The sequence below is a fragment of the Pelodiscus sinensis genome, chromosome 2 (genome assembly GCF_049634645.1).
Source record: "Pelodiscus sinensis isolate JC-2024 chromosome 2, ASM4963464v1, whole genome shotgun sequence".
NCBI lineage: Eukaryota > Metazoa > Chordata > Testudines > Trionychidae > Pelodiscus > Pelodiscus sinensis.
Genome location: NC_134712.1, coordinates 95,859,819 through 95,876,056, shown reverse-complemented (window position 1 = coordinate 95,876,056; position 16,238 = coordinate 95,859,819). Strand labels below are relative to the sequence as shown.

At 45.7% G+C, this 16,238-nt stretch overlaps 1 protein-coding gene across 10 annotated transcripts in view; it reads right to left on the bottom strand.

The window, feature by feature from the left end:
• C2H18orf63 (chromosome 2 C18orf63 homolog) overlaps nt 1-16,238 on the bottom strand; it is a 48,157-nt gene extending 31,919 nt beyond the window's left edge. The window contains exons 1-5 of one of the 10 annotated variants that reach the window (XM_075921062.1): nt 8,308-8,571; nt 7,684-7,789; nt 7,277-7,339; nt 4,380-4,549; nt 1,116-1,194 (exon numbers count right to left, since the gene is read on the bottom strand). In XM_075921062.1, coding sequence (XP_075777177.1) covers nt 1,116-1,194; nt 4,380-4,513 — 213 coding nt within the window. In that variant the 5' untranslated portion in view covers nt 4,514-4,549; nt 7,277-7,339; nt 7,684-7,789; nt 8,308-8,571. Of the gene's footprint in view, nt 1-1,115; nt 1,195-4,379; nt 4,550-5,045; nt 6,052-7,276; nt 8,583-16,097 lie in introns of those variants that run through there. The other 9 variants (XM_075921058.1, XM_075921059.1, XM_075921061.1 and 6 more) reach the window with 9 other exon arrangements.

Sequence of the window (16,238 nt, the reverse complement as noted above, 5' to 3'; positions counted from 1 at the left end):
GGACTCAGGGTGTGATGAGAGGAGTCAGGGCTGGGGGGAGGGTGAGGAGAGGATCAGGGCAGGGGGTAGGAGTCAGAGCAGAGGGTGGGGCTCAGGGTGGGGGTGCAAGGGTTAGGGCAGGGGTTTGGGAGGTATAGGAGTATATGGGGAGGGGATAGGAGTCTCGGGGGGGTGGACACTAATGTCTGCCCAGAGTGGCAGCAGCACACCCCTTCTGCCACCTTCTCCCAAGGGCTGGCCTGAGGTGGAGGGGAGAGGAATGTGTGGATGGGACTACCCACCAGCTTCTCTTTGGGTCTGGCCCGAGGTGGGTGTGCACCCCACCTACTACCTTCTCCCTCAGTTCAGCCCAGGGTATGGATGCTTGGCTTCTCCCTGGGGCCAGTCTGGAGTAGGGAGAGGGTGGTGCGACCTGATCGATGGCGTCTCACTGGAGGCGGCCTGGGGTAGGGGTGGGTGTGTTGTGCTCCCTAAGGCAAGCTGCAGTGGTGGGAGCATTCTGCCCCCCTGTGGTCATTCTGGGGTATAAATGTCCCTGCTATCGCACCACTCCCTTTCCATTGGATTGAAACAATTGTCTTCCAGGCACACCCCATTGTCTTGGCACAAACCCTGACTTCGCTTTAAGTTATGATAAGAGGAAGCTGCATACCAAATTTGGTGATCCTTGCTATTATCAGTTAGGAATTCTTGAATAAATGGATTCACAGACAGGTGGATACACAGATGCACAAACTGTCTCAAATACACAGTAGACTAGATTTTTTATATTCATCCTGTTACAAGAGAGATCTTTTTATACATTAAAAAGTGAATATATACATTTTTCCATTGACTTCAATAAGGCCAGAATTTCACTCTCATTACTTAATACATATTTCTCTGTATTTCTCTATATGAAGTGATGACACACATCACTTACCACTGAGCTCTCAGACGGCCATTTCTTCAATGGAAGAAATAATGTGTCACATACATTAGTGGTGTCAATGTATGTACTTTGCATTAATAACAATTTATATTTAAATTATATCAATTTACATACAGTAGTTCTGCTAACAAAACAACTTGGAATATACAGATAGAAATTAAATATTAGAGATTTTATTACTGACCGTCATTACAACTGAAATTTGATTCAGTGTTCCAGGGACAGGTGAAGAAAGGATGTCTTGATGAAGAAATAACAATTGCCTACAAAGATAAAACTTTGAAAAATTAATTTTGAATTTAATTTCTTCTAAATTGGGTTTGCTATCTCAGCATCAGGTTATTTATATTTTAATTATTTTTCTAAAGCTTAACTGCATGATTCAGTAATTCAGCAGAAAATGCTGAATAGCTCAAGTTACTGATTCACATTCCACCCAGACTGGTCAGTCAACAGTTATCTGATAATTGTTTGGAGGCCTTTGTGAGAAGGAACAAAATCCACATTGAGAACTGGCATGCTCTCCCAGAAGGTGGGAAGGTAAATGTGAAACAAAAAAATAGTAAGCATGGGTAACTGCAATATGCTGGGAATGGGAGTGTGCTTTTGGGAGAATATTGCCACATAATGCCTCCCCTCATCCTATGTAAAACACTATAATATCTCAATGATATATCTATATATCCTCTGTAAAACACTATAATATCTCAGGTGATACATTCAAAGAGTTCCAGCTTTGCATCTGATTAGGGAATAACTTTGAATCTTTTATTTATTCCCTTATTAATTCAGTGTCAACACCTGACAAATGTTTTAAAATTGAACACCTTAGGCTACGTCTAGACTGCAGGCTTCTTGCGTAAGAAGCTTTTTGTGGAAGAGATCTTCCGCAAAACCTTGTTGCTCAAAAGTGCGTCCACACTGCAAATGCACATCAAAAAAGTGATGCACTTTTGCGAAAGAAAGCGTCCAGACTGCATAGACGCTCTTTCAAAAGGAAACTCTGATTGCTATTTACAGAATGGCCACCAGGGCAACTGTGCTTTCTTCGATTACCTCTTTTTGCGCAAAAAAACCCCATTCCCTGTCCACACACACCTTTTTGCGCAAAAGCTCTTGCACAAAAAGGAGTTATTCCTAGTAGAAAAAGGAATACCTATTGTGCAAAAACACCCTCTGCTTTTTGGCTTAACAAGGAGATCTTGCATGACCTCAAAATAAAAAAGGAGTCATATAAAAAATGGAAACTAGGACAAATAACAAAGGATGAATATAGGCAAGCAACACGGGAATGCAGGGGCAAGATTAGAAAGGCAAAGGCACAAAATGAGATCAAACTAGCTACAGGCATAAAGGGAAACAAGAAGACCTTTTATAAATACATTAAAAGCAAGAGGAAGAGCAAGGACAGGGTAGGCCCACTGCTCAGTGAGGAGGGAGAAGCAGTAACAGGAAACTTGGAAATGGCGGAGATGCTCAATGATTTCTTTGTTTCGGTCTTCACCGAGAAGTCTGGAGGTGTGCCTAACGTAGTGAATACAAGCAGAGAGAGGGTAAGTTTAGAAGATAGGATACACAAAGAACAAGTTAAAAATCACTTAGGAAAGTTAGATGTCAGCAAGTCACCGGGTCCTGATGAAATGCATCCCAGGATACTCAAGGAGCTGATAGAAGAGGTATCTGAGCCTTTAGCTATGATCTTTGAAAAATCATGGCAGACAGGGGAGATTCCAGAAGACTGGAAAAGGGCAAATATTGTGCCCATCTATAAAAAGGGGAATAAGAACAACCCAGGAAACTACAGACCGGTCAGTTTAACGTCTGTCCCAGGGAAGATAATGGAGCAGGTAATTAAGGAAATCGTATGCAAACACTTGGAAGGTAATAAAGTGATAGGGAATAGCCAGCATGGGTTTGTGAAGAACAAGTCATGCCAAACTAATCTGATACCTTTCTTTGATAGGATAACAAGCCTTGTGGATAAGGGAGAAGCGGTGGATGTCATATACCTAGACTTTAGTAAGGCATTTGATACGGTCTCGCATGATATTCTTATTGATAAACTAGGCAAATATAACTTAGATAGGGCCACGATAAGGTGGGTGCATAATTGGCTGGATAACCGTAGTCAGAGAGTTGTTGTTAACGGTGCTAAATCCTGCTGGAAAGGGATAACAAGTGGAGTTCCGCAAGGGTCTGTTTTGGGACCCGTACTGTTCAATATCTTCATCAATGATGTAGATATTGGGATAGAGAGTACGCTTATTAAGTTTGCAGATGATACCAAACTGGGTGGGGTTGCAACTTCTTTGGAGGATAGGCACATAATTCAAAATGACCTTAGCAAGTTAGAGAAATGGTCAGAGGTAAACAGGATGAAGTTTAATAAAGAGAAATGCAAAGTGCTCCACTTAGGAAGGAACAATCAGGTCCATACATACAAGATGGGAAGCGACTGTCTAGGAAGGAGCATGGCGGAAAGGGATCTACGAGTCATAGTGGACCACAAGCTGAATATGAGTCAACAGTGTGATGCTGTTGCAAAAAAAGCAAATATGATTCTAGGTTGTATCAACAGGTGTGTTGTAAGCAAAACTCGTGAAGTCATTCTGCCGCTCTACTCTGCACTAGTTAGGCCTCAGCTGGAGTACTGTGTCCAGTTCTGGGCACCACATTTCAAAAAAGATGTGGAGAAATTGGAAAGGGTACAGAGAAGAGCGACAAGAATGATTAAAGGTCTAGAGAACATGACCTATGAAGCCAGGCTTCATGAACTGGGCTTGTTTAGTTTGGAAAAAAGAAGATTAAGGGGGGACATGATAGCGGTTTTCAAATATCTAAAAGGGTGTCACAAGGAGGAAGGAGAAAATTTGTTCCTCTTGGTTTCTGAGGACAGGACAAGGAGTAATGGGCTTAAAGTGCAGCAAGGGAGGTTTAGATTGGACATTAGGAAAAAATTCCTAACTGTCAGGGTGGTCAAATATTGGAATAAATTGCCAATGGAGGTGGTGGAATCTCCCTCTCTGGAGATATTTAAAAACAGGTTAGATAGACATCTGTCAGAGATGGTGTAGACGGAGCTTGGTCCTGCCTTGAGGGTGGGGGGGCTGGACTTGATGACCTCTCGAGGTCCCTTCCAGTCCTATGATTCTATGATTTTTTTTGCACAAAAACGTGCTTGAGGTATGGACACTCAGGTTTTTGTGGAAAAATGGCCATTTTGCGACAAAAACTCCGTAGTGTAGACATAGCCTTAATTATAGAGGATTTTATTGCTTATGTTTTTAAGTCGTCATGCACCTTACCAGAACAATTGTTGAGGGGTGGGAGGAGGACAACTTCTAGGAACTTTACTGATCTTGTTATAGTTAACTAGTCCTAATGATCTACTTTAATCAAAATAAAATAACTCTTGACAATGTCAACTCTTAAAATTTGTTGCCTTTACCTACATATCTTCATCTGTGAATTCCTAATCTCAGTTTCTGCCAATTTAGAACTCAAAGTGACCTTAATGGAACAGAGTTTTCGTAGCTCAGGCAGATTGACGAAGAACAGTGACTGGTATCTAGAGTCATTCATGTTATTTTGTTGACTATTCCAACTTAGCAGCGAAGTCTTTAATAAAAGAAAAATATTACTTTATTATAAAAGAGGATATGATTATGATATTGTATAATTATGAGATAATCAAGCAAATTATTCAATGCAACTGTATTCTCATTAATATTAAGTGGATGTTTATAACATAGTAACTTAGTCATCTTAGATGGACAATTTATCAAATTTATGCTCACCGTGTTATAAAATGCATGAAACCTCAAAGATGATGTTAGTTATGGGCACAATTTAGCTTAAAAAAACAAGCCTCCGATTTAAGGCAAGAATTACATTGTCCTTAAGTTATTCTGTGGTGTCTATATTGAGACTAATCATCCATGAGTGGAGGCATTCTGTATTGGGATCTTCAGAAGCCTAGTACTGTAGTGATTTCACCTGAGTGAAGCAATGGCAATAGGCAGGCTGAGGAAGACAGTGCAAGCCACAAGAAATACATAAAGGTCCCTTGTCATCGTGTACCATACTGTGCTTTGTCACATTTCTGTGTACTCACCACGGTTTGACTCCGTTGTCAAAATGTACTTTTTGTTCCCATCCTCTATCCAGAAGTGTGCACAGTGCCATCTTTAGTTTAGGTAGGAATTTTGTTTAATATACAGGTAGCTATGTTTATGTTATAGAAGTCAAGATTGACAAAATGTTCTCTGCATTAGGAATGGAAGGTGTTGAGACTTGTGATGATCTTTGAGAATTCATTCCAGTCTCTCTCTACTCCTGGGAGGTATGTCTCTGGCTATTGCTACACGCAGCTGGAGTTTCCTGAGTGCTGAAGTCCAACATCAAAGCAAGGAGATCAATGCTGAAAATTCTTCTTCATCTCCTTTGTGCTCGTTTTCCCATAGGAATGGATGATAGGAAAAAGATCCTCAGCTGGTGTAAATTGTCATTGGCTCCACTAAAATCAATTAAAGCTATAACAATTGATAATGGTGGGCAACCTGTGGCCCATGGGTTGCAGGCAGTTTGTCAGGGTAGGCTGCTGGTGGACTGCCAGACAGGTTATTTACCTTGTGTTCACAGATACGGCACCCATAGCTCTCATTGCTGTGGTTTGCCATTCCTGGTATGTGCTGACCGCCACTTCCTGCAGCTCCCATTGGTCAGGAATGACAAACTGTGGCCAATGGGAGCAGCGGGTGTCCATATTTGTTAACACAAGGTAAGCAATCTGTCTGGCCACAAGTGGCTTACCACTGATTTACATTATCTGAAGATTTGCCTTGGTTATTGCAGTGCAGTCTGAAGGTTATAGTGTAACCTGTTTGGACTAGATCACCAACACCACCAAAAGTTAATTATCAGCTATTTCATTGCGCAATGAAAACGTATTTCTTTTCCATAGCAGCTGCCACATTCCAATTAACAGAAATATTCCAGAAAAAAAGAAATAGTTAACTAAGAAAAATTAATTATATACAACTCCACATCCAGGTACTAACTGGTAAGTGCAGCTGTCCTCATATGTCCGCCCCAAATCATAAAGTATGGAATGGTCTTATCTGAACAACAGAAATAGCAAAAATATTAATTCAACTTCCCTGTTAAAATTCTGCAAAGTCAGAATTCATCTGAAAAGACTGTAAATTATTACTTAAAATATCTGGGCAAACATTTATTAAGGAACAAATGTCACAAATGAATGTTACATTTGTAATTTTACTTTAGACTATAATTTAAAAATTAATTGCCTTTATTTTAAAAGAGTTTGAATACGATTAAATCTGTAGTGCAAAATGAATAGGCCAGCAGTTTATCAATTCAATAATCCTATGTAAATAAAATCCAGGGTAAGATTTGGAGCAACACATAATACAGCCTCAACCAAACTTAAAGCTTGAAACTAAGGGCACGTTTACATTGCCCTGTGGTTTAGATTACAGAGGTCTGAATAGGAGTGTGCACCAAACCGATGCGTTGCAACACCCTCATGTGGATGCTGCAAGTGAGAACTAACAGATCTTCGAATAAAGTTTATTCAAAATAGTTTGAAGAGGATTTATGTGTAGTAAGTAGCAAGCAAGCTTTTAGTTTGTGCCTACAGCGTTCGGGAGAATTACATTACAACACTTTGGTGTGAACTGCTATTGGCAGCCCCATAATACAAACTGCATCACAGTGTAGACCAGTGGTCCCCAACACGGTGCCCGCGGGGCCATTTGTGTGCGCCCGCCAAGTGCTCGGTGCTAGCCTGGCCCCGGGCACGTGGTGCATGCGCTATGCGCTGTGCCGAAGCCGGCCCGGGCGTATGGTAAGCCCGGCCCTGGGCGCGCGGCGCTTGGGGGGGGGGGCCGTTGGCCCCGGGCGCTTGGGGGGGGCCTCCGGCACCGGGCGTGCAGCGCTTGGGGGCGGCGCTGGCCCCGGCTGCGTGGCATTTGGAGGGGGCGCTGGCCCCGGGTGCGCGGCGCTTGCGGGGGAGCCCCGCCCCGAGCACGCGGCTATGGGGGGGGCCACCCCCGGGCGTGCATGTGTTCCCACCCTCTGGCGCCCGGCAGGTGAATGGCCACGCCCCCTGGTGCCCGGCAGCCTCTAAAGGTTGGGGACCACTGGTGTAGACAACACTTCAGCAGAGTCCTATGCCAACTGAATTAGCAAATGGTATTACCAACCCAAGTGTTCAAAAATCATAAGTCAGATCAGTGGGCCAAAGAGCCAAAACAAATTTAGACAGTAAAAAATAAGATTTTAAAAATCAACTTTGGTCACATAAGTCACCCTGATACTTACTCTTCTGTTTTATGAAAAGTGATGGCAGTCTGAAAACTTGCATTCTAAGTCTTAGACGCTGATCTACGGTTGAACATTTTAATAGATATATAGGTGAATTTGCATATAGAGATTACCCTACTTGATCAGATCAGTTGCCCAACAAGTCCGGTGACCTGCCTTTCTTGATATCGGAAACTTCAAAGAAATGTACAAGTCGATCTTGCCTTCTTTGTCTTGCACAAATATATGTTCTCCAATCCCCTCTCAGTTAGCAGTTGGGAGTACAGAGAAAAAGTTGTACCCTACTATAACTGCAGATAGCCACATAATCCATATTAATACCAAATATGAAGAAAAGCAGGTGTCAAACAGACCAACAACACAAACTGCAAATAAGATTCCTCCCACCCCAACCCTCAACATACACTTGTTGAGAGGGCTGAGCAAAGCTCTGCCCCACCTCCTCTATGCGGCTCAGGCTGTCTCCAGACTATCAGTGGGGTTCAGTGATGGAAGCTGTTTGAGGATCCCCTTCAAATAAATACAGTTCAAGCAGGTGTTTAGTTTGCCCCCAACTATTTAATTTCACCCCCAGCTCTTTTGTTTCCCCCAAACTTTTCCACACGGAAGGAAAAAACCCCTCACCTGCCCCTCAGAGCCCCTTCCCGCCCACAGGTCAAGAGCAGCACCGGGGCGCTTTGCTTTGAGACCATGAGGGAGCAGGGGAGGTGGGGATCCTGCAGAGAGATTCACTCTTTCAGCTACTGAGCCTCTTCCCGCACAACGTGAACGGGTTAGTGCTGTGAGAGTGGCGGGGGATGGGGGGGGGGGTAATTCCTTCTCCCCCACAAGGAACAAGGGGGAAACAGAGGCAGCAGCTTCCCGCGGGAGAAGGACCAAGCTCCCCCCGCCCCAAGTGCAAATCTGGGGGGGATACAAATGGAGGAAAACGCTGCAGAACCAGGACACCCCCCCCAGCTCTCTCCGCGCGCCCCTCACCCCAGCAAAACACGCTAACGGGGAAGGGGGGGGGGGCTCGGCATTCTAACCGCGCGCTCCAAGCGCCTCCCGCCCTCGCCTCGCGCGCGCTCCACCCAGGCCCGCGCAGTGCGCGAGACGGCGAAGGAGTTCGGAGCTAGAAAGGCTGACGGGGCGGGCGCGCGGGGCGAACGCTGCCAGCTAAGCGGTGTGCAGCGTCGGCCACGGCGGCCTCTCAGAAGGCCACACCTAGGGCGTACTGAGCATGCGCGCTGGAAGTGAGCCTGCTCAGTACGAGCTGTTGTAGCTGCTGCCCTCACTGTGCCCTTACGCGGCTTCCGACTCCCTACAGTCATTAAAAAGAGGCTCAGGGGGGCAAATCGCGGCGGGGCAGGATGTGAGCGCGGGGTCGAAATTTACCAGCCTCGGGGGTGGGGGAGGGTCAATTAACTTTCTGGTGCAGCAGAGGGGGGCTGGAAGGGGAAAAGATGCAGGGGCACGGGGAGATTTCCACGTGGGGAAGTGAAAACGATTAGAGCCCCTGAAAGGCTGTGAAGAGAAACTGAACAGATTGGGGCTGCATCCTGCTGCTGCCAGCAGACAGCCCCCTGCGACATGGGAAGGTCACACATAGCAATGAATAAGCGGTTATGCACTGGGGGCTTGGATGGTGTAGGGGACCACCCCAAGCAGCTCTTCCCAGCTGATGCAGCCCCCTGCGTGTGAAGTGAGAGCCAGAGCTGGAGTAGCCCGTGCCAGAGGGGAAAGCGCCAAGGCTGGCCACAGTGGCAGCAGCATGTGGACACTGATGATGTTATTCTGTAGTCCTGCATGACTCTCTCTATCTATATGTATACACACACTCTCTCTCTCTCAATACTTCATTAGTTATCTGTACTAACAGTACTTATCCTGTTGTGTTGGTAGATGTACACTTAGGTTGGCCTGATTTGGCCTGGTGTGTGTCTTTCCTCCCTGTGCACACTAAAGAAGGGGGGAAGTCTGACAGCCTTTCCAGAAAATGTTGCTGAGGCTCTGACCACCCCTAAGCTGCAGTTCTTTTCCCAGGCAACCCTCGCCATGGGACTCAGCCCCATTTTTATGTGATACCAACCAAGGATCTGAAGCCCTTTTGCTGCTGTGGGGTTGAAGCACTGTTACTGGGTGAGCCCCACAACAGGGCTCCTGCTGTGTGGTTGAAGCACTTTTGCCCCCTTTAGGCTTAGCACTGTTTCCAGATCTCCACCTTCCCCATGGCAGAGCTCAGCCTCGTGCTCGGGTGGCCTCTGCCACTGGGCTAAAGCCCATTTGCCACTGTGGGGTTGAGCTCCAAAGAGGGAGGTGTTTGGGAATGGGGCTGAGCCCTGTGGGATGGGACCACCTGGGAATGGGACTGAGCCCCACTGGGTGGGAGGTGCCCGGGAACAGAGCTGAGTCCCATGGTGACAAGAGGGTTTCAGCCCACTGGTTTTCTCACTCATTCTGGCATTTTTTAGAATCTTCTTGAGTCATCCAGTATATTCTCAAATGTTCTCTGTGACTGACAGCATGATGGACACCTCTCCTTTTATAGATTATCATTGTGCAATGCATGTCATGGCACACTTTGTTTTTATTTTAATAGCTAATGCTCAAAAACATTTAAGTTCATAGTAATTACTGGTTTTAGCAATTCCATTTGTGTTTCTATTATATCAATTGCTATGTTGTTGTGCTTTAATTTTTTAAGTTGGAGTTTTTTATTTAATGTGTTTATCCTCATTCTGTTCCTGAACCCAAGCTGATCACAAGACAAAAAACAATGAAGATTCAGGGAAGGATATGCCTAGACCTCTTTGAAAGCTACCCTAGCTTCATGTGAATCGTTCCATTAGTATATAGAATGGAGAATAGAAAGTCCAAGGTAAGAACCACTTTTTGGGGGGATCCATGAAGCAGAGAAGCATTGCCAGATGGGAAATCCCTGCTGCAGATGATACTGAACCCTCAGCTACATGCACCTCCAAAAGTAATTATCATAACAATTCTAGTACAAAGTCCTCTCTTGGTATCCAAAATACTGAAGCTGCCTAATTATAGTATGAAGGCCTGCAGGCTGTGATGCTTGGGGCTCCCTCCCTTCAGGGGAGTGAGCCAGTGCTGATGCTCCAGCAATTGGGTGGTGGAGTGCCAAAGCGTGCTGTCTCCACCCCCACCCCCGCACTGTGGTACCAGTTTGCCCTGCTGTGTGGGGAGGGGAGCGCCTCTAAGCCTCATGGGTTGGATCTGTGTTAGCCACGGGTTGCATCTGGCCCGTGGGTGCTGCCTGGCAGGTGGAAGGTGTGGTTTTTTGAACAGCAGCGCAGGGAAGCACAGAGCTTTCCAGGAACGAAGGAGCTCCTCATGGACTCTGGTACCCAGGAAGAAGTCCCCTTGCTCTCTTTCCCATGGATCTACTCCACTTGCTATCCCTTCCTGACATAATCATGAGTGTTGACCAGCACCTGTGACTAAGGGGTTAACTTATGTCTCCTGAACCTAGCCAGATATCGGGTGGTCAGCCAATAACAATGCAGGTAAGAATTTCAAACTGGAAAAGAGGGGTTTTATCTCTCTGTTCTTTGTTTGAGAGGCAGGGCAGTTTCTTCCAAGACTGAGGGAGATGGGAGACTCTCCCAAGAACAGACTTCTTAAAAGGCATAAGTAAGGAAAAGTTTAGCTGGTCCGTCAGGATTTGTTGTTTTCTTTGTTTGGGGATTTGGAAATATCTGAGCTTGTTACTGTGAAAGCAGACTCTTTGCTGGGCAGGCCTCTTGCGCATCCAAGCAACTGGTTAACTTCCCTTGGATGGAAAAACCTTACACTATGTAACTTAAAGATCAGTGAAGAACAGGAACCTAAACCAGATATAAGAAGTTGATGTAAAGTTCGTGCTGACTGTGCTGGCTGTGCCATGCCTGATAAGGCAGAAAGGGAAAAACAGGAAACCATCTCACCCCCTTACACCTGTCAATTAACAGACAGGGTCTGCTAGCCTATCACAAAAAGTGCGCAAATGCTTTCTCTATAAAAAAGCTTCCCCTCCTATTTCAAATTGAGGAATCCCAAATAAACACTGGAAGGCAGAATACGAGCCAGGTCCGAGGACTAATCACCTGAGGGCCACCTCCCGCTCACCGAACCAAATGAGTTCCTGTAGAGCGTAACGTATACCAAACATAACGTATACCAAATATGTTGTTGTTGTTGTAGTTTGTGTGTCTGTAAATGTAAGTATCATTATCTGAAATTGTTTAGAGGTATTGTTAAGTAGTAGTGTTAAGAGTTTTAGATAAACGATTAGTCTTGTAAGTAAGACTGATGTAAATGTAACTGTTAATAATCCCTGGTCCCTTGTTAACAACTATTGGGATTTAGAGAAACCTCAAGGAATTTTCTTTATTGTATTGCATTTTGCTTATTAGTCATTCTAATAATTATTTGGTGCCTACGTATGTACAAAATTGATAAAATAATAATTTATACGTAGAAGCCCTTTAATAAAAGTTTAAAAGATATTCAGTAATAGTTTGCCTATTTCTGCACCTCCCCGGGTCTAGCCCCATTTCCGAACCTTTTACTTTATTCCACAGTTACTTTTTTTTTCTTTGCAACTAAGTTTTAGCCCAGGGGGTTTCCCTGAGTATCCTAGAATCATAGGATCATAGAGCTGGAAGAGACCGCAGGAGGTCATCAAGTCCAGTTCCCTGCCCAAGGCAGGACTAATCCCAACTAAATCAACCCAGCCAGAGCTTTGTCAAGCCGAGACTTAAAAACCTCTAGGGATGGAGATTCCACCACCTCCCTAGGTAACCCATTCCAGTGCTTCACCACCCTCCCAGTGAAATAGTTTTTCCTAATATCCAACCTAGACCTCCCACACTGTGACTTGAGACCATTGCTCCTTGTTCTGTCATCCATCACTACTGTGAACAGCCTTTCTCCGTACTCTTTGGAACCTCCCTTCAGGAGGTTGAAGGCTGCTATCAAATCCCCCCTCACTCTTCTTTTCTGCAGGCTAAATAAACCCAAATCCCCCAGTCTCTCCTCATAGGTCATGCACTCCAGCCCCCTAATCATTTCACCCCTCTGCTGACCCTTTCCAATGCATCCACATCCTTTCTATAGTGGGGGCCCCAGACTGGACACAATACTCCACCTGTGGCCTCACTAGAGTTGAATAAAGGGGAATAATCACTTCTCTGGATCTGCTGGCAATGTTCCTCCTGAAGAACACTAATATGCCATTCACTTTCTTGGCCACAAGGGCACACTGTTGAGTCATATCCAGCTTCTCATCCGCTGTAATCCCCAGGTCCTTTTCTGCTGAACTGCTACTTAGCCATTTGGTCCCCAGCCTGTAACAATTCTTGGGATTCTTCCATCCCAAGTGCAAGATTCTACACTTGTCCTTGTTGAATCTCATCAGATTTCTTTTGACCCAATCCTGTAAATTTGTTCAGGTCACTCTGGACCCTATCCCTGCCCTCCAGCGTATTTACCTCTCCCACTATCTTAGCATCACCTGCGAACTTGCTGAGGGTGCAATCCATCCTCTCATCCAGGTCATTAATAAAGATGTTGAACAAAACCGGTCCTTGAACATATCCTTGGGGCACTCGACTAGAAACCAACTGCCAACCTGACATCGAGCCCTTGATCACTACCTGTTGGGCCCGACTGTCTAGCCAGCTTTCTATCCATTTTACAGTCCATATATCCAATCCATATTCCCTTAACTTGGTGGCAAGAATATTGTGGGAGACTGTATGAAAAGGTTTGCTAAAGTCAAGGTATATCACATCCACTGACTTTCCCATATTCACAGAGCCAGTTATCTCATCATAGATTGGTCAGGCACGACTTGCCCTTCGTGAATCCATGTTGACTATTTCTGATCACTTTTCCCTATTCCAAGTGCTTCAAAATGGATTCCTTGAGGATCCCCTCCATGATTTTTCCAGGGACTGAGGGTCTGTAGTTCCCTGGATTGTCCTTCTTCCCTTTTTTAAAGATGGGCACTATATTTGCCTTTTTCCAGTCATCCAGGATCTCTCTCAATCTCCTTGAGTTTTCAAAGACAATGGCCAAAGGCTCTGCAATGACATTTGCCAACTCCCTCAGTACCCTCGGATGCATTAAATCTGGGCCCATGCATATGTGTATGCTTAGCTTTTCTAAGTAGTTCCTAACTTGTTCTTTCCCCACCAAAAGCTGTCTACTTACATCCCATACTGCGTTGCGTAGTGCATTTGCCTGGGAGCTGATCTTGTCTGTGAAGTCAGAGGCAAAGAAAGCATTAAGTACTTCACCTTTTCCCACATCATCTGTAACTAAGGGTATGTCTACACTACAGTGCTAATTCGAACTAAGCTAATTCGAACTAACGGATCCAGACTAAAAAACTAGTTCGAATTAGCGTTTTGCTAATTCGAACTAGCATGTCCACATTAAGTGGACCCTGAACCGGGGTTAAGGATGACCGGAAGCAGTGCCGGCAGGGCATCAGATGAGGACTTAGAGCGTGGAGCTGCTGCCTCAGGCTAGCCGAGGGCTGTGCTTAAAGGGACCCGACCCCCACCCCGGACAGACAGTTCTCAGGGGCGCCCCGCTTGCAAAGCAGTCCTGGCTTGGAGTGCCCTGAGTGCCCACACTGGGCACATCACAGCACTCGGCCATCAGACCGGCTGCACTTGCCGCAGGCTGCCATCTGGGGAGAGGGGACAATCGGGGGGCTGCAGGAAAGCTTCCACCCCTAGAAGCCCACAGAGCCAGCCCAGTCCTCCCCATCGGGGGCTCGTACCCCATTCCTCCCTCAGAGTGGCCACCAGGGAAAGCTGGGGAGGGCTAGCCTCCCACTAGTTCGAATTAAGGGTCTACACAGCCCTTAATTCGAACTAGTAAGTTCGAACTAGGCTTAGTCCTCGTACAATGAGGTTTACCTAGTACGAACTAAGCGCTCCGCTAGTTCGAATTAAGTTCGAACTAGCGGAGCGCTAGTGTAGCGCCTATCAAAGTTAATTCGAAATAATGTCCATTAGTTCGAATTAACTTTGTAGTGTAGATATACCCTAAGTTACCTCCCTCATCCAATAAGGGCCCTGCATCCTCTCTGATCACCCTCTTATTGCTAACATGCCTGTAGAAACCTTTCTTGTTATCCTTCACATCCTTTGCTAGCTGCAATGCCAGTTGCACTTTTGCCTTCCTGATAACTCCCCTGCATTCTCGAGCAATATATTTATACTCCTCCCTAGTCATCTGTCCAAGTTTCTACTTCTTGTAAGCTTCCTATTTGTGTTTAAACTCATCAAGGATGTCGCTGGTAAGCCAATCTGGTCGCCTACCATATTTGCTTTTCTTGCTGCGCATCAGGATGGTTTCTTTCTGTGCCTTTAATAAGGCTTCTTTAAAATACCGCCAGCTCTCCTCGACTCCTTTCCCCTTCAGGTAAGCATCCCAGGGAATCCTGCCCATCAGTTCTCTGAGGGTATGTCTACACTACCCTACTAATTCGAACTAGGAGGGTAATGTAGGCATACCGCACTTGCAAATGAAGCCCGGGATTTGAATTTCCCGGGCTTCATTTGCATAAGCCGGGCGCCGCCATTTCTAAATCCCGGCTAGTTCGAACCCCGTGCCGCGCGGCTACATGTGGCACGGAGTAGCTAGTTCGGATTAGGCTTCCTAATCCGAACTAGCTGTACTCCTCGTGGAATGAGCTTCACTTGCAAGTGCGGTATGCCTACATTACCCCGCTAGTTTGAACTAGCAGGGTAGTGTAGACATACCCTGAGGGAGTCAAAGTCTGCTCTTCTGAAGTCCAGGGTGTGTATTTTGCTACTCTCCTTTCTTCCTTTGGTCAGGATCTTGAAATCTACCATCTGATGATCACTATTTACCAAGTTGTCACCCACCTCTACTTCCCCTATGAGGTCCTCCCTGTTTGTGAGCAGCAGGTCAAGCTGCGCATGGCCCCTGGTCAGTTCCTTCTGCACTTGTACCAAGAAGTTGTCTCCAACGTTCTTCAAAAACTTCCTGGATTGTCTGTGTACTGCTGTATTGATCTCTCAACTGATGTCAGCGTGTTTAAATTCCCCCATGAGAACCCAGGGCCTGTGATCTGGAAGCTTCTCTCAGTTGTCCGAAGAAAGCCTCGTCTACCTCATCCACCTGATCCGGTGGTCTACAGCAGACCCCAACCAGAACATCACCTCTGTTGCTTCCACCTCTAAACTTAACCCATAGACTCTCAACAGTCTTTTCTTCCTATAAACACTGAAGCTCTGAGCAATCATACTGCTCTCTTACATACAATGCAACTCCTCCTCCTTTTCTCCCCCACCTGTTCTTCCTGAACAGCTTATACCCTTCGATGACAGTGCTCCAGTCATGCGAGTCATCCTTCCAAGTCTCAGTTATTTCAATCAAATCATAGTTATTTGACTGGGCCAGGGCTTCTAATTCTTCCTGTTTGTTTCCTAGGCTTCTTGCATTTGTGTACAAACACCTTAGATAGTCAGTTGATCGCCCTACCTTCTCCATTCGAGTTGAGGTCCTCTTTTGTTGCTCGTTCCTCCTTGTGTTCCTTCCCGGTGTCCGACTTCCTCACTTATCTCAGGGCTTTGGTTACCGTCCCCCTACGAATCTAGTTTAAAGCCCTCCTCACTAGATTTGCAAACCTGCCTGTGAAGATCTCTCTCCTCTCTTGGTTAGATGGATCCCATCTCTTCCTAACAATCCTTGGGCCTGAACAGAGTCCCATAGTCGAAGAAACCAAAGCCCTCTCTCCAACAACAACTGCGCAACCACGCATTTACTTCCTCAATTCGATGATCCCTACCTGGACTTTGTTCTTCAACTGGAAGGATTGACGAGAACACCACTTGCACTTCAAATTCCTTGATCCTTCTTCCCAGCACTACAGAATCTGCTGTGACCCGCTCAAGGTCATTCTTGGCCGTATCATTAGTTCCTACATGGA